The sequence below is a fragment of the Pezoporus flaviventris genome, unplaced genomic scaffold (genome assembly GCF_033815535.1).
Source record: "Pezoporus flaviventris isolate CSIRO_AGI_PZ_B2104156 unplaced genomic scaffold, CSIRO_AGI_Pfla_v1 ptg000083l, whole genome shotgun sequence".
Taxonomy (NCBI): Eukaryota; Metazoa; Chordata; class Aves; order Psittaciformes; family Psittacidae; genus Pezoporus; species Pezoporus flaviventris.
The window spans coordinates 9,500,005-9,518,987 of NW_026892631.1; the positions used below are offsets into that span (position 1 = coordinate 9,500,005).

At 57.6% G+C, this 18,983-nt stretch overlaps 3 protein-coding genes across 4 annotated transcripts in view; 2 read left to right on the plus strand and 1 right to left on the minus strand.

Annotated features, from left to right (window-relative positions):
• Positions 1-526: 526 nt before the first annotated feature.
• On the plus strand, positions 527-10,523 carry RRP36 (ribosomal RNA processing 36). Its single transcript, XM_061475243.1, has 12 exons — positions 527-973; positions 1,491-1,657; positions 1,754-1,890; positions 2,012-2,117; positions 2,224-2,464; positions 2,680-2,789; positions 6,405-6,543; positions 7,886-7,952; positions 8,752-8,856; positions 8,973-9,047; positions 9,141-9,258; positions 9,496-10,523. Exons 1-12 carry the CDS (start codon positions 873-875, stop codon positions 9,633-9,635), a joined length of 1,506 nt encoding a protein of 501 aa, XP_061331227.1. The 5' UTR covers positions 527-872; the 3' UTR covers positions 9,636-10,523.
• A 1,901-nt stretch (positions 10,524-12,424) lies between these two features.
• LOC133280645 (transmembrane protein 121-like) lies at positions 12,425-15,481 on the minus strand. Its single transcript, XM_061475557.1, has 2 exons — positions 15,338-15,481; positions 12,425-14,452 (listed from the first exon to the last, which is right to left on the minus strand). Exon 2 carries the CDS (start codon positions 13,975-13,977, stop codon positions 12,988-12,990), a length of 990 nt encoding a protein of 329 aa, XP_061331541.1. The 5' UTR covers positions 13,978-14,452; positions 15,338-15,481; the 3' UTR covers positions 12,425-12,987.
• Positions 15,482-16,976: 1,495 nt separating this feature from the next.
• Positions 16,977-18,983, plus strand: part of LOC133280642 (phosphofurin acidic cluster sorting protein 1-like) — a 42,653-nt gene continuing 40,646 nt past the window's right edge. The window contains exon 1 of one of the 2 annotated variants that reach the window (XM_061475545.1): positions 16,977-17,182. In XM_061475545.1, coding sequence (XP_061331529.1) covers positions 16,977-17,182 — 206 coding nt within the window. The remainder of the gene's footprint in view (positions 17,183-18,983) is intronic. The other variant, XM_061475546.1, reaches the window with a different exon arrangement.

The window sequence follows — 18,983 nt, forward strand, 5'->3', positions numbered from 1 at the left end:
CAGCTACCTCAGCCACAGGCTTTCTCTCAATGCTGGAGGCTTTCTGCCCTTCCCCAGCACTGAAGCACCAAGCTTGCTCTCCTTGTAGGGTGCCAGGCACTGGAAACACCCATGGACTGGGCAGCGTGGCACTGAGCACAGGGGCTCTGTGGGGTGTTCTGGGCTCTGTGTGAATGGCTGTCACTGGGGAAAATCACAATCCTGGGACACTGAATGGAGACAACAGGCTCAGTGCCCCATGGCAGCCGCCTCTAGGGGAGACAGCCTTCGGTGGGGAGGTTTCTCTGTGAAGAAAGGAAGGGGCTCACCAGGGTCCCAGGCACCACTTCAAGGGTTTTCTCAGGTTCAGGGGGGCTGTGGCCCTGACCACCCCCTGCCAGGACTCTGCTGCAGACCTGGGCATGGACGCTGCTCACTGGTCCCTGGTGCGTTTCCTTGTATCGGCTCCCTGTCGCAGCACCAGCTCAGTCATCAGTGGTGCTGGAGGGCTGCTGCTGCACCAGCCACAAGCCCTCAGCTTCTCATGGACCTTCTGCTGGGCCGGCAACAGCAGTGGGGCAGGAGCTGGGCGGATGTGTGCCCCGCTGGGAGATCCCTGCTACCTTCATCAGCACCCCCTCCTGAGAGGCCAGGTTTGCTTTAAAGACCCTGGCTTCCTTTTATTGCTTCCCCTCTCAGATTGCAGCGCCTGCCAGGGCTATTTTTAGCAGGCTGCCTTCTAAAAATAGCCCCGGGCTGTTTGGGTTGCGTCAGGAGAGGTAACCCTGCACACCCCAGGAGGGTACAAAAGAAGGCCGGCAGGGAGCAGCAGGGTCAGCAGGTTCAGACGCAGCCAGAGGCGAAGGAGGGAGCAGCATCCCAGTGCCAGCAGCATGACCATCTTCTGCAGCCACTGCCACAGGCCGCTGCAGGCAGAGATGAGCTGCCTGCCCAGGAGGGGCAAGGAGATGCCCAGGGCCTCCAAGCCATTCAGGTGAGCGAGCGAGCTCCCTCCCGCAGCACTGAGGTGAGGTCTCCTAGCTGGGGAGAGCACAGACCAGCTTCTGCAGTGTCCCATGGGCCTTGCAAGGGGCTAGCACCAGACTAGGACAGCAGGGTTGCTGCTGGTGCATGGGGAGGCAGCGTGGGAGGTTGGAGGGGCAGAGGGATTCCAGATGTGAAGACAGATGTGATGGGCTTGCATTCTGGCACTGGGTGCAGTTTCCATCCTTGGTGGGAGGTCTCTGGGGAGGGCCCAAGCATTCCCAAAGCACATGTCGTTGTCTAACCTGGCCCCTAGCAAGAGGGGCACCAGCAACGGCATCCCCCTGGGCAGCTGTGGGGGGCAGCCTGCTCCCATTGCACCAAAGCAGCTGCCAAGAGTTTGCTGTCCCAGAAACAGCTGCCATGGGCACCAAGCATCTCCATTCACATTCCTGAGCTCACATTTCTCCCCATGGCCGCAATTAGGGAATGCTGTCCCTCTCCCTGCCCAACGGTTGGCTTTGCAGGTCAACCAAGAGTGCCTCCAAGGCTCGCCGGGACCAGATCAACATGGAGCTGCAGGCACTGCGCTCCCTACTGCCCATCTCGGCACGGGAGAAGGAGCGGCTCTCCTACCTCCACACCATGGCCCTGGTGTGCCTCCAGCTGCGGGGGGCTCAGCTTTTCCCCCCAGGTACCCACTGCACCCCACGTGAGCTTCGCTCTGCGTGGGGCACTGCTCCTGCCCCACCACGGCAGCGCTTCACCCTGTGATCCATCCCCCCTGCAGGCTGCGCTGCTCCTGCAGGACCAGCCCTCGGCACGGAGCTGCTCTCCCTGCTCCCGGGGTTCCTGCTGGTGCTCTCTGCCGATGGCAAGCTGGTCTACATCTCAGAGAACGTGGCCCAGGTCCTGGGCCTCTCCATGGTAAGGCCTGCTCACTGCGGTCACTGTCCCCACGTACCTTTCCTGTGTGCCTGTGGCTCCAGCGAGCTGCCCGGCTCACGGCAGCACACACAGACCACAACGGCAGCCCCTCTGTTGTCAGGTGGAGCTGCTTGCCCATGGGGACATGGTCTTTGACATCCTAGACCAGCAAGCCCACGAGGACGTGCGCAAGAAGCTCCTCCTCGCCCAGGAGGAGCCGGGCAGGGGTAAGGGAGGCCTTGGCTGGCATCTCACAGATGCTGCTGCCCTGCTCCAGCCCTTCAGGACTGCCAGGGCCAGCGAGGGAGCCCTGCCCGGTTTGTTTCCCTGCAGAAGTCACGTTTGTGTGTGAGATGCGCACCTCCAAGGCCTTTCAACTGCAGCACAAGGGGAACCGGGCCGTGGTGGTGCGCGGGCGCTTCACGGCCCTGCGCTGGCCGCCCTCCCGCTCCACCACAGCCTTCCTGGCCCTCTGCAGCCCGGTGAGGCGGCTGCCTGCGGACGCTGGCTCCCAGGAGGACCTGTTCCAGAGCACACACAGCCTAGACATGACATTTACCGATGCCACGGAGAGGTGAGGCTGCTCACACCGCAGCCATAGCTGCACGTTTCCCTTCAGCAGCCCTGCGTGTGCGAGGCTCTCTCAGATACTGCCCAAGCCTCTTGCCTCCCTTGTTTGCATCGCTGTAGCCCTGCTGTTTTGTTCTCTCCTCCCATCTTGTCACAGCTGCTCCTTGCTGACATGGTGCAGACCCTGCCCTCAGTCCCCCTTCCCCTTGTCTTCCCCAGTGTCACCTACCACCTGGGCTACCACAGGGAGGAACTGATGGGTCAGTCGTGGTACAGCCTCCTGCACCCTGAGGATGCTGACCTGGCAGCCTCCCAGCACAGGGCCGTGGGTGAGTGTCAGACCTGGGAACACGTGTATTTTCCTGTGGTTACCCCGGAAAAGTGCCTGTCCAGGACAACAGAAACAGAGGGGACTTAGTCCTGCATGCTGTCGCTTCGTGCTCCAAAAAGGATGAACTAGAGAATCACTTACATGCCCCATACACTGCCTATAAGGTCACACGTAGCTTTCAAGCTTGGGAACACAGGTGCCCTGCTTTGCCACAGTGCAGAGAGGAGGGGCAAGCCTGCTTGAGCCCCAGCTAAAAAGGGAGGGCAGGACTGGCACAGACCTGGCTCCACCACCTGTGGCTTCTGTGGCGCTGGGGCCACAGCAGCGGCTGACTGCAGTCCCCACCACGCACCCGCGGGGTCCCCCGGCAGCACTGCCCCTGTGCCCCGTGCCTGGCTCAGGCTAACGCAGCTCCTCGCCCGCAGCGCTCGGGACCGGCGCCGCAGCAGACCCCGCCGTGCTGCGCGTCCTGCGCAGGGACCGCACCTGGGCCTGGCTCCACGTGTCAGCGCGGCGGGACGGCGGGGGCCGCTCCATCACTTGCACCGGCCGCTGCCTCAGGTGAGGGCTCGGGCGGGAGGAGGGCAGCGAGGGGCCGTGCCCCCGGAGCCTCCCCTCACCCCGTGTCCGCTGCAGGGAGGAGGAGGCGGCGTACTTGCGGGCCCGGCAGCACCGCCACACGCCCCGTTCCACGGCCCCGCCGCCTGCCGCCGCCCCGCCGTGCCGGGAGCTCAGCCTGCTGGCCGCTCAGCTCCGCGCCCTGGCCGACAGCCTCTCGCCGCCCGCCGCCGCCGCCGCCGCGGACTGGCCCTGGTTCGAACCCGAGCCGGAGGCCGAGGCCTGGCCCCGGGGCCCGAACGCCGCCGCGCCGGCCTGTCTCCTAGGCAACGGGTTGGAGGGGGCGTGGCCCGCAGCTACGCACGCACACTACGCACCCTGCCTGCGCCAATAAACGCCTTTCCCCACCCGCGTGACTCCGTGTTACTCGCGCACCGTCACTTCCGCTTCCGCGTGTAGCTTCCGCCCGCACCGGGGATGCGGCGGCCGCGGCCCGGCGGGTACGGAGCCGCTGCTGAGCAGCAGCAGCAGCAGCAGCAGCAGCATGAGCATGAGCCGCTCGCGGGGCTGGAGGCGGCGGACAGCGACAGCGACGACAGCAGCAGTGACGGCGGAGAGAGCCCTCTGGGGGAGGAGGAGGAGGAGGTGGCGGGGGCCTGCGGGACAGGTGAGGGCCGCCTCGCTCCGGCGGGCCCACCGGGGAGGGCGGCGGTCCCAGCCCCGGACGTGCCGTCACCCCTCAGGGCGCTGAGCACGATGGGGCGGGTTGGGTCTTGGCATCGCCCTGAAGCAGCACATATCGCGGCGTGGCCGCCCGTGCGGTGCAACGAGAATTGCAACGGCGTGGTCCCCTTCCTCCATTCCGGCTCCTTCACTCCAGTGCTGCTTAGTGTGTTTTGGTGGATTTTTGTCCAATCTGGATGAGAGCATAGATGGCACTGAGCTGGCTGGGAGCGCTGATCTGCGGGAGGAGTCTGGACAGGCTGGATCCAATTGGCTGTGGCCAGTAGTGTGAGATTCAACCAGGCTCAGTGATGGGTCACACCAACCCCATGCAGCGCTCCAGGCTTGGGAAGAGTGGCTGGAAAGCTGCTCATGGAAACGGACGTGGGGGTGCAGCTTGAGGCTGTTTTCCCTTGTCCTCTGCCTTGTTCCTTGGGAGCAGAGCCCAGCCACCTCCTGGCTCCATCTTCCTGTCAGATAGCTGTAGAGAGCAGTAAGGTCCTCCCTGAGCCTTCTCTTCTCCAGACTAACCCCCCCCCCCCCCCCCCAGTTCCCTCAGCCATTCCCCATCATGCTTGTGCTCCAGGCCCTTTACTAGATTAGATATAAGGAAAAAGTCCTTTACTGTAAGGGTGGTGAGGGACTGGAATGGGTTGCTCAAGGAAGTTGTGAATGCTCCATCCCTGGTGGTGTTCAGGGCCAGGTTGAATGGAGTCTTGGGTGACTTAGTTTAGTATGAGGCCCCCCTGCCATTGGAACTGGATGATCTTAAGGTACTTTCCAACCCAAACCATTCTGTGATTGCCATCCTCTGGACCTGCTCCAACACAATGAGGGGCCCAAAACTGAACACAGGATTCAAGGTGTGGCTTCACCAGTGCCCAGTACAGGGGGATGATCACTGCCCTGGCCCTGCTGCCACACTGGTGCTGATACAGGTCAGGATGCTCTTGGCTGCTTCTTGGCTCACGTTCAGCTCCATCAGTCGGCACCCACAGGTCCTTTTTCTCCAGGCAGCTTTCCAGCCACTCTGCCCCAAGCCTGGAGCATTTCTCTGACATCTTGTAAGCCTGTGCTATTTTAAGGGTATTGTTTTGGAATTGCAGCCAAATGGAGTATTGTAGTGAAAGTAACCATGTCTTGTCTGTCTCCGTAGGATGTCAGAATAACTTCCACATCATTCTTCCTTCCCTTTAATGCTTTCTTTGTCCTTTTTGACTGTCCTTGCTCATAGTCTTTCATTTGTCTGTGTGGCAATGCTTTGAGTATCCAGTGATACTCAGATATTGCCTTCTATAGTGATTAATTGCTCTGTTACCCCAGTATCTTGTATAATTAGTTTGGATTTGAACAGCAGCACAGTGGCACATGCTTTTGTCTAAATCCTAGAGTCATTTGTTTTCTGGATAGACAGTGTTCCCTTAACCCTTCCCAGAGGACTGATGGGCTTTGACAGAGCAGGGTTCCTGGGTGCTTAGAGAAAGGAAAAAGAAAACATTGCTTGAGGCAGCACGTTGATATCCTCAGTACATTTACTGGATGATATGAGTAGATTCTGAAGCAGAAAGTCTTGGTAATTGCCAAGATGAGAGTGACTGGGAGGATGAGTCCATGCTCTGAGCCAGTGTGACTGACCTTATGTTGATTCCTGAATTTGGCAGCAGATGTGGGCAGAGCGCTCAGGAAGCTGTGTCACAGGGCAGCACACTGGGTTTGCATGGCAAGGGTTGTAGCAAGGGTGGCTTCTGTGAGAAGATGCCAGAAGCTTCCCTCATGTCCCATTAGTTCAGCCTTGGTCAAGGGCTTTAGCGATGGCAGTAGCATCTCTGTGATAACATTAGAGGGCAGGAGCACCTCTGCTCTTGAGCCAGGCTGAAAGAACTGGGCTGGTTCAGCGTGGAGGAGAGAAGGCTCCAGGGACACCTTAAAGCAGCTTCCAGTGCCTAAAGGGGTTGACAAGAAATCTGGAGAGGGACTTCTGACAAGGGCCTGTAGGGACAGGACAAGGGGGAATGGCTTTAACCTGACAGAGGGGAGATTGAGATGAGACATTAGGAAGAAATTCTTCCCTGTGAGGGTGCTGAGGCCCTGGCACAGGGTGCCCAGAGAAGCTGTGGCTGCCCCATCCCTGGCAGTGTTCAAGGCCAGGCTGGACACAGGGGCTTGGAGCAACCTGGTCTAGTGGAAGGTGTCCTTGCCCATGGCAGGGGGTTGGAACTGGATGAGCTTTAAGGTCCCTTCCAACACAAACCAGTCTGGGGTTCTATGAATGAGGGGGTGGGAAGTGCCTTGGGAAGCTGTTCAGTTCAGGTATCTCTTCACTTTCTTCCAGATCTCTCTCACATGTCTTTTGAGGAGCTGCTGCAAATGCAGAATGACTCAAGAACAAGTGTGTGCAAGCAAATGCCCAGGGGGAAGAAAACTGCCAAACCTACCAAAGCTCCAGTGAAGCAGCAGCAAGGCAAAAAGGGGTAAAGAGGTGGCTCTGTCACCAGAAAACTGCCTGTGTGTTCTCTGCACTGCAGAAGTTATACTGGGAGCTCTTTGCTGTGTTTCCATTGCCTTGGAGTTGGTGTAGCTGTCCTTGAATGTGCTACACGATAATGTGTTTCACTATAGTGTTTCATTTGGGAATGCTCTGTTGCTGTTTCAGAGCTCTTAATATCCTGTCCTGTTCAAACCCCCCACCTGTAACTTGATAGCTAAATCAGCACTCAATTCCTTTGCACCCTCTGTGTTAAGGCTCTTTTAACCCATGCATGCTATGCTTGTCTCTGAAGCTGTGTAATAGTACTTTACTTATGTTACTTGGGCCCTACATTGTTACCTGCTGCTTTCTAACCCTGTGGCATTTTCTGCCTGGCTTCTGCTGGCTGGGGAGTTGTAGAGACAGTGACTTGTTCTGGTATTTCATTCCTCTTGATGCTCATATGTGTTGACACCTCCTCACTCCCCCAGCATTCATCATCACAGACTGTTCCCTGTGTTCAACACCACAAAAACTATCAGATTTAGATCTTTTCACGGTGCTCCACAGGCCCTCACTGGTAACAGCTGTAATACTATTACCCTTTGTATGCTCTACTTAGCTGGTTTTCAGTCCTTAGGGTTGTATCTAAGTGATTTGAATAGTTTTCCTCTGTTACACTGGCATTCCCTAACCTATTGATGAATGTTTCTTTTGCTGCAAACAGTTGATTACAATAATAGTTCTGCTCTGTCTTTTACCCAGGTCTGGGGGGCACTTCGAGTGCACAGTGTCTCTCTTTCTGCCACACAGTTTGTATAATCCTGTTTTTATTGAATTCCCCTAATCCTTTAAGTGGTGCATTGCTGTAAATCTCACATGCTGTTTCTCTCATAGTTTTGTTCTGGAAGTGAGCTGCTTAGAAAAAGAGCTTCAGGGAAATGCCCTGGAACTGAGCAGGCTTCAGCTTTGGCCTCTCTATAGCTCTCAGATCAGTGCAGAAATTCCCAACTCTGTTCTCATTTTACAGTGTATTAGTCAGGAGTGGATGAGTTGGTAAGCCAGGAATAGAAGAGGGTTGGTGCATGATGAATGAAAATATGGAGAGGAATACGTGGCCCATTTACTGATGGAGTGGTGGTATAGATCAGTTCTAGATCGTTTGGTTGTAGTAGCCTTGACCAATGCACCTACCTCTCTGTAGGTACGGTGAGCACTGAGTGGAGAGTCTGCTGCTCTGGCACTGTGCACTAATACTCTCATGAGGGTCTGGCTGACCTCCTGACACGTTACCTGCGCCTCATTCTGTCCTCTGCTGCTCTTAAGTACACTTTTCTCTTTTTCAGGCCGTTGGAGATGTCTGCCAAGAAGCCTGTACCTTTTCTGCGCCAGGTCGTCTCTGTCAGAAAGAAGGTGAGTGCTTCTCTCCCCAGCTGGGGAGCTGACTTCCCTCAGTGACGCTGTTAGATGACACGGGCTGTTTCTGGAGGGTCAGGGCTTGGTGAGCACAGGTAGTGCTGGTGTTTCTCTGAGTGCAGGAGCAGCTGCTCTCTGTATAACCTGCTGCCCTGCAGGATGTACAGCTAGAGGAGTAACTTAAATGTTTGAGCCCCAAGTGTATCTAGAAGATGTAATGGCTGCCATCAGTGACAGTCGCACTGAAAGCGGTGGTCATTGTTCAGTACTAATCACCCTGGAAGTTCATATATCCACCTAGTTTCTAATCTGAGTATAACATTGATTTATCATTGCTGGATTATATTAATACATTAATTTCCACAGTTAGAGATCTCTTTTTGTGTGGTTTTTTTTGTATGACCTGACCAGGGTAATCTGTGAAAACCTAGATAGGTTTGAATTCCCAAATCCATCACCTTGACAACACACGTTCAGCCAGCTCTTGGTCTGGGAGTTGCAGGTGTTTGGAGGCAGCACTTCAGTTGCTGTTCTTTGAATTGGCTGCTCCTGGGTGGTAGACTTGCATATGGAAATGCCAGTTGCTTGGCAGGTTGGATGCAGGTGTGATTGACTTGGTGAGGGACTGCTGTCCCATTACTGGACTCTGTCTTTGCCATCTGCAGATGTTTTCAGTGGTGCTGCATGATATTGCTAGTACGAAAAAGTCAAGGTCTGATCCATGGAAGGACAGTAAGCAGGCTGTTAATAGGATTATCTTGGCCACAGGTCTTACCTTTGCCTTCCCTGCCTTCAGGTCCACAGAGACCCTCGATTTGATGACCTCTCTGGAGAGTATAAGCCTGAAATATTTATGAAGACTTACAGCTTCCTGGACAGTATCAAGAAGCAGGAGAAAGAGGTGATGCTGTGTGCCTGTCCTTGGCCAGAAGAGCCTTGCTTTGGCAAGGGCAGCTTCTGCCTTTTGCAGTGGAGGTGGCAGCAGGCAGTGATCCAGCTTTCTGCTGTCTTCTTCAGATGATTCAGAAACAGCTGAAAAAATGCCGGAACGTGGAGCAGAAGGAGAAACTCCAGCAGCTCCTGAACCGCATGGTGAGTTCAGTGCAGCATCTCCTCTCCTGTGAGACAATGCACTATGACCTGAGATCTGCCTGGGTGCTGACATCGGTCATCCTTTCTGTGCAGACACAGCAAGAACAGGCACAGAAAAAGCAGCAGAAATTGAGGGAGAGGGAGCTCTCTTGGAAGAGACAACAGAGGGAATTGGCCAAGCAGGGAAAGAAGCCCTTCTTCCTGAAGAAATGTAAGTACTCAGCATGAACGTGCTCCAGGAAGACCTATTACTACTGACAGGAATCCCAGCACTGGAACTGAGCTGACTATAATACTCCACAGAGCTGTGGAGAGATTGTTCTAGTGCTGGTATTCAAGTGACAAGTCAGGCCTGGAGCCAGGGAGGGAGAGGTGAGGAAGGGCTGGTCTGTAGAGGTGATCCAGGCTTCATTTTGAAGTTTTTAACCTTGCTCCCTCTTCTTTACAGCTGAGATGAAGAAACTGGAGCTAGCTGATAAGTATGCAGAGTTGAAGAGGAGTGGGAAGCTGGAAAGCTTCCTGAACAAGAAGAGGAAGAGGAATGCCATCAAAGACAAGCGCCGCCTGCCCTCGCAGAAGAGCTTGTGACTGCTGGACAGACATGCTCTTGTCTGGCACTGGGACTCGCTCTGTCTGGGCCAGGCCCTTTTCCTGGTATCTGTCTGTCACTGTACAGTGCTGATGTAGGGCAGCAGAGTCTGAACTCAAGAAAATAATGCTTTTTGTAGCTGAAATGTCCTCTTTGCTGTGGTTTACACCACACTTGGGTCGTGACAAGTCTGTCATGCAGGTGCAGTTGTTACTGAGAGCTGTCCCTGTCCATGCACCTGCCCATCTCTTCCTGTAGCTGTGAGAGCACAAGCCCTACCCTGCATTGCTGCCTCTACTCCAGCTGTTACTATTCACCACCTGAGGTGGAAATAGGAAGCCTCTCAGCCTCTCTTGGACAGAGAGGCTCTAGTTCAGAGAAGGGCTAGCACTGGCTTCAGAGCAGGTTGCCCAGGGCTTTTTCAGTTGGCTCTGGGAAAATCCAAGGACAGATGCTACCACCTCTCTTGGCCTCTGCTCCACTGCTTTGGCTTCTCAAGATGCAAACTCCTTTTAATCCTGATCTAGGAAGCCTGCCTGGTTTTAGCCCCTACGTATTGTCTTGTTCTCAGGGAAGTGCCTATCCCCATCTTCTCTTGTCATAGGTCTGGGGTGTGAGAAGAAAAGGGGTCTGTTAGGTCTCCCCAAAGCCTCCTCTTCCTGTGTGTGCATAAACCCTGTTGTTCCCTCAGCCTTTCCTTGCAGTGCTCCTGCCTCTGACAACTTTCACATCCTCAGATGGAGTCAGCCCAGAGGACCAGCATCTATCTTCTGGGGGAGCAGCCTGGATGCAGTGTCTGGATGTGGTCTCACAAGTGCAGTGTACAAAGTAAAACGCCTCCGTTTGCCTTTATTCCTGGCAGCAGTGCCAGTACAGACAAAAGTGAACCTCTGGGAGTTAATGCCTCTCTCTCCAACATTATATTTGAGCACCAGCTCTCTTGTTTCTCCTCACTCATTTTCCCCATCTCCTGTAGCTGTGCTGACAAGGAGGTGTGGATGTGACGCAGACAAGCTGACAGGTCAGTGCATGTGCTGGGTGAGTGTCTCAGCTGTGCAGGGCACAGTGCCCCTGGGCACAGCTGTGCTGTGGGGAGCCTGGAGAAGGGCCTTGTGATGAGCAAGAGATGGAATGATGAGCAATTCTATCACACCCACCCAAGGGTGCTGCTAAGCATCTGCATTTCCTGTGGGTGCAGCAAGATCTGCTCTGATGATGGGTTTTGGTGCGACTTGGGCAAGGCAGGAGAAATAGGACATACCAGCTTGGCTAGAGACCATATGGGGATCCTCAGCTGCCTTTAACCTGTGTGTGGTTTACTGCTTTGTGCTGTGCTGGCTCCTGCTTCCTCTTCTTGTCTCAGGATGTGGCATGCAGAGCCTGCAGCATCCTTGTGCTTTCAGAGGAGAGTTTGGTGGCAGCACCAAGCCCAAGGCTGTCCTGACTCTTGTGGCATTGGTCTTCTGGTTTCTGCTCTCATGTTTTAATTCAAAGGTGAGCAAACCTCCACCTGTACTTCAGTGCAAGAAGGGAAGAAGACGGGAGCCTGGACAGGCTGGAGGTGGCTCACCCCTGTGTCACAGCTGCCAGGGCCTTGCTGAGGGACCATGTGGGAGCAGCATTCCTGAGTCCATGTGTACCCATCCCTGCTGGTAGGCCCTGCCCAGCTGGGAACAGACCTAGTGCACCCCCAAAGCAGCCCTGCCTTCTCCTCCTGCTCCTCTGGAGCCAAATGCCTCTGTCCTGCAAGGTGGGCTGTCACCCACTTCTGTTCAGCACATTAGTGGTGAGGAGTGAGCCCATGGGCCTGTTTCTGCCTGCCAGCTCCTGGGCCCATAACCTGCAGCAGGGGAAGCCCTGGGGCATTGCCCAGCTCAAGCAGTGCTGTGGTGGCACTGGGGCAGGTGGCAGCAGGTCCAGAGAAGGGAACGGAGCCGGTGCAGGGCCTGGAGCACAAGTGTGATGGGGAACAGCTGAGGGACCTGGGAGGGTTCAGTCTGGAGAAGAGAAGGCTCAGGGGGGACCTTATCGTTCTCTACAACTGCCTGAAAGGAGGATGGAACCAGGAGGGGGCTGGGCTCTGCTCCCAAGGAACAAGGGATGGGACAACAGGAAACAACCTCAAGCTGCACCAGGGGAGGTTTAGGCTGGATATTGGGAACAATTTCTTCTCCAAAGGGCAGTCAGGCATTGGAACAGGCTGCCCAGGGCAGTGATGGAGTCACCGTCCCTGGAAGTGTGCACAAACTGTGTAGGCCATGGGTTAGTGGTGGCCTTGGCAGTGCTGGGGAATGGTTGGACCTGATGATCTGAAGGTCTTTTCCAACCCAGCTGATTCTATGCTTCTAACCTCTCCAGAGCGATTTGTACCATGAGGAAAGCTGCTCTTTCCTGTGGCCTCCCAGCATAAGGAGTCAGTTGGGTTGTTATACTCATTTCTGATGGTGTCTTGGCCATGTGTCTCTTACCAACCTACCCTGGTGTCCCCCCAGGTGGAATGTGTGGGGACTTGCTCTGGGGGTTCCTGGGGAAAGCAGCCATTGGGCATGGTTGGCATCACTACTGTAACTGCATATGATTGCACAGGCATAATGGCAGCTGATAAAGCTTCTACCCCTACTCCCCAGTGACACCTTGAAAGCCCACCAGACTCACAAGGACCTCTCTTCTCCCAGCTGCTGGTCAAGAGGAATGGCTTCAGACCCAGGTGCCTGGGAGGCTCTCCCCAGGTCCCTGAATGGTGCCCCATTTCCCAGATGTGCTCTGCAGCTGGTCATGCCATCACCTGAGGGACAGGCACCCTCAGAAGCCAGGGGACCTGCCTGCCAGCAGGGACACACACAGGACAAGGCTGCAGGGCTCAGTCTTTTATTGCAAAGAGGGAGATACAAAAAAAGAACAGTTCTCCCTCAGGCCCCCCCCAGGCCTGTAGCTGGCTGAGAGGAGTGATGGGCAGGGGTAGGCCCAGGCCATGCTCCCCCAGCACAGGGAGCAGGCTGTCACCAAGCACTGAGCTAGGGACCACAACAGCAGTGCCTCTGTGCAGCCCCCAGTCTGAGCCCTGCTTGGCCAGAGGGCATGGGGAGCAGTTGGAGGGGGCAGGCAAACTGGGCCTCATCCTCCTCCATTCCGATACCCCATTTGTTCAGTGGGTGCTGAGGTCCTGAGCTGCTCTGCAGCTGTAGAGAGCTGCTGTGGGGGCCTCTCGCCATGCGACCCCTGAGGACCAGAGCAGCTTTGCCCAGGGAGGGAGGGAGCGGGGCCACTGCCCTCTGTCCAGGCAGGAAGCTCAGTGGCCTGCCTCAGGCCTGCAGGTACGGCAGTGTCCAGGCTGTGGTCCCTGCTGGCTTGTCACGTGTTGTCCTGGGCCAGCTCTTCGGGGCAGGCAGGCTGGTCCCGTGCCTTGTGCAGCCCCGGGGAGGGCTGGGCCTGGGAGCTGTGCTGCGGGGCCTGTTCCAGCCCTGGGGGCACGTGGTGCTGGTGCCGCTGGTACTGCACGAACGTGCAGACCTTCAGGGCGATGGCCAGCAGGTTCTTGCCCATGAAGATGCTGGAGACACGGGCGTCCCTGAAGAAAAGCATGTTGCTGCCTCGGATGAAGATGGTGGTGATGTTGACGGTGAGCATGCTCAGCATGGGGTACAGCATCATCCGGTGAGGCATGATGCCAATCCCTTGCATGCTGATTTCGCAGAGGGACACACAAGGGAGGACCAGGAGCAAGATGTAGCAGTAGAAGAACATGATGCCCTCCGCCCAGAGCGGCAGCCCCTTCTTCTGGGGCTCCCACAGGTTAGCCTGGATGTCCAGCACGTCCAGCATGTCCACAATGACCCAGAAGAGGCGGTTGCGGAGATCTTCTTTCTTCTTGAATGTCCTGACGTACTCCATGTGCTCTGTGGCGACCAACAACAAGTAGAGGGCTGGGATGCAGATGGAGAGCAGCAAGGTCAGTGCTTTGCGGGCTATGAGATCCAGGCTTTTCCGGTCAGCTTTATAGTTCTGGTACACAAAGTAGACCTTGATCTCCAGAACGAAGACATACAGGAACCAGAGGATCATGGCATAGCCTCTCTTAGCTGTCTTCACCTCTGCCCCAACCCAGATGGCCACGTAGCGGAGCACCAGCAGGAAGCACACATCACCCACTGCCACCATGACACAGATGCTCAGCTTCCTGGAGCCCTGGCTCTGCTCCACCAGGTAGGCATCCATGAGGACAAGGCTGGTCATGATGAGCACTGTGGAGAGGCAGATGTGGGGCTTGCTGACAGGTGGCGGGGGAACCATCCTGCACAGAGGAACAGGCAGGGCCATCAGGGAGTTGTTGGCATTCCCCATCACCACTCCTGGGGGCCCCTCTCCCAAACAGCTGTAGATGGCTGAAAGAAGGTGGGAAGCATCACAGACTCTTCTCTCATGCTATGTGCCTGGCTTGTTCCGAAGCCACAGACTCCCAGCCGAAATGCTCTCATGACTCCCAGCCCAGCCATCCTGATGGCACATGCTGGCTAAACTGCAGCTCCCAGGCTGCACATGAAGATATGGTGGGGCAGGCGGCACTGCCTCTTCAGTAGCTCACCACGCTGTTCAGTCTCTGCCACTGCAAAGGGAACATGCCTTATTTCCCATGGGATTTCCCAGACAGTGGCACTGGTTATATTCTTTCCCTCTCCCCCCTCAGGCACACAAGATTTTATCTATGCTTTTAAACCAAGCAGGTCTTTAACTGCTCTGATCCAGGAGCACTCCCTCTCTAGTCTCCTTTATTTTCCCACACAGCATGAGGCGAAGGGTTATTTTTAGCCTGGCTGTTCTGTGGGATGAAAGGGAAGAAATTGGTCCAACACCTTCGCTTTCCTTCAGCCTCACGCTCCCCAAGAGCTCTGCTTACAGTTGTTTACCCATGCCCAGACAAACTGAAAGCAAGGAAAAGCAGCTCCAGACCCAAGGAGCTCTGCAACAGGCCCTCAGTTTCAGCCAGGATGCTCCGCTTTCCCAGGCTGGGGCAGAGCAAAGCACAGTCCCCAAAAGCACCCTGCCTGCCCCCAGTGGCATCAGCTGCCTCCGATGGTGTTGACACCGCGCTGAACGATGCCTGCCTGCCGAGGGCTATGCAGGGGTCCTGGGGCACCATCCTGTCACCCAGCACGTGAATGGAGCGAGCTCTAGGCAGCAGGATGGTGACTGCGTGGTTGATGGCCACCCCTGCGAACCGATGCTCCTGATGCGGACACCAACAGCACTGGCTGCACACCAGCGACCTGAGCTCCTGCGTGCTGGCCAAAGCAGCAGGGTCCCTGCACAGCCGTGCATCCCCACCAGCAGCATCCTGGCACGCCAAGGCAGGCAGCGGAGCCCAAGCCTGCCACATGCAGGTGCCTCTAACGGGGAGGAGATCCGAGGCTAGCACAGCGGATGTGGCACATCTGGAGTGTGCCGCACATCGCGCTTTCTCCTGCGTTCCACCCATGGCCTCCCCAGGCCCTACCCGACCATCGGAGCCCGGTGCGGAGCCGCACCGCCCCTGCCGCAAGCAAAGTGCTGCCCGCCGCGGGCTGCAGCCGCGGCCCCCAGCCCACCCGCTCCGGCCGGGCCCAGCTGGGCCCCCGGGGAGGGGAGGAGCGGCAGGCCCTGCCCGAGGAGCGGCCCCGCTGCGGCTCGCAGCCCCCCCTCCGGCCCCCGCGCGGGCCGCGCTTACCTCGGGCGGTTCCCCGTGGCCCCGGGCCCGGCGCTCCCCGGCGGCGGCTCTGCTGCGGCGGCGCTCGGCCCCTCCCGGCGAGCGGGCGAACGGGCGGGGACTGCGGCGGCCTCCGCCTCACCGGAGCGCCGGCACCGCCCGCTCCGCTCCGGACCCTCCTGCCAGCCTCTTTCGGCCGCCCCGGGCCCCGTCGGCTTCTGCGCTGGGGTACATCCTGCACCCCCCAACACGCACCGCCTTCATCCAACAGCCTGCACAGCCCCTCGGCCCGGCCTCACCCGCAGCCCCCTAGGCCAGGGGGTAGCTTATACTGGATACTGGGAACAATTCCTTCCCCAAAGGGCAGTCAGGCATTGGAACAGGCTGCCCAGGGCAGTGCTGGAATCACCGTCCCTGGAAGTGTTCACAAACCGTGTAGACGAGGCCCTCAGTGCCATGGGTTAGTGGTGGCCTTGGCAGTGCTGGGGAACGGTTGGACTGGGTGATCTTGAAGGTCCTCTTTCAACAAAGAAATTGTTCCCAATATCCAGCCTAAACCTCCCCTGGTGCAGCTTGAGGCCGTTTCCTCTTGTCCCATCCCTTGTGCCTTGGGAGCAGAGCCCAGCCCCCTCCTGGCTCCATCCTCCTTTCAGGCAGTTGTAGAGAGCAATAAGGTCCCCCCTGAGCCTTCTCTTCTCCAGACTAACCACCCCCAGGTCCCTCAGCCATTCCCCATCACACTTGTGCTCCAGGCCCTGCACCAGCTCCGTTCCCTTCTCTGGCCCTGCTCCAGCACCTCAATGTCTCTCTTGTAGTGAGGGGCCCAGAACTGAACACAGGATTCGAGGTGTGACCTCACCAGTGCCCAGCACGGGGGCACAATCCCTGCCCTGGCCCTGCTGCCACACCGGTGCCAGGATGCTGTTGGCCTTCTTGGCCACTTGTGCACAAGTTCCTCCTGTTCAGCTCCATCAATCAGCACCCCCAGGTCCTTTTCCACCGAGCACCTTTCCAGTCACTCCTTCCCAGGCCTGAAGCGCTGCCTGGGGTTGGTGTGGCCCAAGGGCAGGGCCCGGCATTTTTCCTTGCTGAACCTCACACCACTGCACCCATGCAGCCGCCCTGGTACCGGCCCCCGCCGACATCCCGTCCGCAAGGGGGCGGTATCGCGGCTGTTCCCGCCGCTCTGCTCCCCGCTGCCATGGCAACAGGCGGGCGGGCGCGCGCCCGACCGCACCCCTCACCGAGCTCGCGCGGGCCGGCGATGCCGCGCTTTAAAGGGCTCGCGACCACGCCCCCTCTTGCCCCTCCTCCACGGGGCAGCTGCTCTGCTCCCATTGGCTGGCCCTTCCTCGGCCACCGCCTCCTTTTCCTCCTGCCATTTGCTACTGGGCCCTCGGCCACCCCCTCCTCGGTTCCGATTGGCCGGTTGGCCAAGTCGCGTTTTCCCCTCTCCGATTGGGTGGTCTCCCGCCGCAGGCCTCGCCTTAGCCGCGCTCTGATTGGTCTCAGGCCTCCCCCTCCTGGGCTCTGCCGCTCTCTGGTTGGCGGCCGCTGGGCGTTGGGGTCCGCCCCGCCGCGCGAGCGAGCGGGCGCGCGCGAGGCGGAGGCTGGCGCTGAGGCGGGGGGTCGGGCCGGCCGCAGCGCCAGTGGCGGCGGGATGGCGGCGGCGGCGGCAGCGGCCGGTGCGTTGGGCTCGGGCCCCGCCGCGGGGCCCCCGGCGGTGACCGGCGGGGCGGCGGCGGCCGTAGCGACGACGGCCGCGGCGGCGGCAGCAGCGATGGCCGGCCCCGCTCCGGTCCCGGTGCCCATGAACCTCTTCGCGACGTGGGAGATCGACCGTTCGGCGCCGAGCTGCGTGCCCAGGTGAGCCGCGCCGCACGGGGGCTGCCCCCCTCCGCGGGAGGGCGCCGTGGTGAGCCCAGGGCCGGTCGGGTCCGGGGATGGCACGGGTAGGGGAGGAGGCGGTCCCCGGTCGGCCTCCGGGACCGACGGCGCCTGCAGCATCCCTGCCCCGCCGGGCCGCGCCCCCTCGGTGCCGGCTGCGCCTTGCCCCAGCCCGAGGCTGGATGCGCCCGAGTGGCTGCCCCGGCCGCCGTTTGCCCGCCGTGCCGCGGGGCGTGCTTCCAGTGCGGGCAGCGGTAGCGCTGTGGACCGGCGGCACCCGGTTGCCAGCCCCGGACCGCTGCTACGCTGACTCCATGTTGCGGCCTCTGCCGAGATGGGAGATTTCAGAGTGGGAGACATCGTCGCGGCTTCTAAAGATGCCTCTTTGCCCTGATATGAACGGGCCAGTCCCCTGAAGCCAGGCAGCGGCCACCGGGCATCCGTGGGCCCGTGGGGTTGTCACCTGTGCTCCAGACCATAGGTAACAGCAAAAGGGTTTCCCTGTGCTGGCAGCTGAACTCAGTCGTATCTCTGGCAGAGCTGAAAAACAAGCAGAATGGGGTAAACGTTACTGCTGGCTGTATGGTTAAAGGTCTGTCCAGGTTAGATGTGCTTATGGGAAGAATGCAAAGACCTGTCTTGAAGCCAGGAGGTGCTGGATGTGTTAATGAGCCGTGAGTCTTTTGTTTCGCTCATCTTATCAGATGTTGATCAGGAGATGTTCTCCTGAGAGTTAAGGGGCAGGTTCAGGATGTCACTCTGGATCCACGTATCTCTGGGCTGTGATACGTTGTATGCACGCGATGTGCGCGAGTGCTCCATGAATGCTAGAGGCTTAAAATGCAATATGGGAACAAACAATTGTTCCTGTAGGGCAGGAGAACACTGGTCTTTGTGAAAGGGCTTCAGAAGGTTGGTACGTCTGCAGGGAGAGACTCAGCAATTGAGTGTGTCAGAGTGAAAATGTCCCAAAATACTCCCCGCTAGCAGGAAAAAGCCTGTGTGATTGCAGTGCCAAGGAGGTCCTGGGCTGAGCAGGCAGCAAGTTTGAAGGAATCTGAAATGTGTCGGTGAAAAGCCAGTACACCTTTTGGTGACACACGCTGAGGCTGTTGTGTGGAGCAGGAAGCAGTGATCATTCCATAGCTTTAAAGTGACTTGAGGTGTTGTTTATTTGCGGATAGGATACTCCCAGGTTGGAATTTGGAGAGCAGGCAGAATTACCAGGTTGACTTCCTGCTGAAAGAATAGAACTTAACAGATTCAGAGCGCAGAACGTAGCGATGGTGAAACCTGTGTGTGTACATAGTCTGCATAAACGGAGATGCTGCAAGAGCGAGAGAGAAGAGGAACTGCTTTGGGCAAAGCAAAGCCAGAATGGCTGGCAATAGTGAGACTGAGCTTAGAAGTGGGTTACACGGGTGTGATGCCAGTGAGTGTGTCAGTTTGAAAGGTGTTTGAAGGGCGGCTCTTTGGTCCAATGAATCCTGTGCCTTTTCCCAAGTATGGTTTCCATGAGCCTGTTCTAATGGACAGGCTGTTCTGTGTGCTGGTAGCCATGGGGGCAGCCATCTGACCCGCCAGCTTTTGTCAGATGTGTGAAATTAATCTGAAGTTTCACCCATGCAGTGTTTGTCATGGTGGGAAGAAGCTGACGGAGCCTGGTTCTTCCTTTGGAGGCTACAACAGCTTGTGCTGATGCCTGCAGAGTCAGCAGGTGTCTGAGAAGTCCTGGCAGGACGCAGTGGCCAGTGTGGGACTGGGGCTTCTGTGTTTCCTG

Excerpts from the sequence above, each read along its gene's own strand:
- RRP36 (XM_061475243.1), top strand. The coding sequence starts at position 873 with ATGACCATCTTCTGCAGCCACTGCCACAGGCCGCTGCAGGCAGAGATG. Across the intron at positions 2,790-6,404 it reads CTCCCAGCACAGGGCCGTGG|ATCTCTCTCACATGTCTTTT; the intron begins GTGAGTGTCAGA and ends ACTTTCTTCCAG. Across the intron at positions 8,857-8,972 it reads TCAAGAAGCAGGAGAAAGAG|ATGATTCAGAAACAGCTGAA; the intron begins GTGATGCTGTGT and ends TGTCTTCTTCAG.
- LOC133280645 (XM_061475557.1), bottom strand. The coding sequence starts at position 13,977 with ATGGGGAATGCCAACAACTCCCTGATGGCCCTGCCTGTTCCTCTGTGC.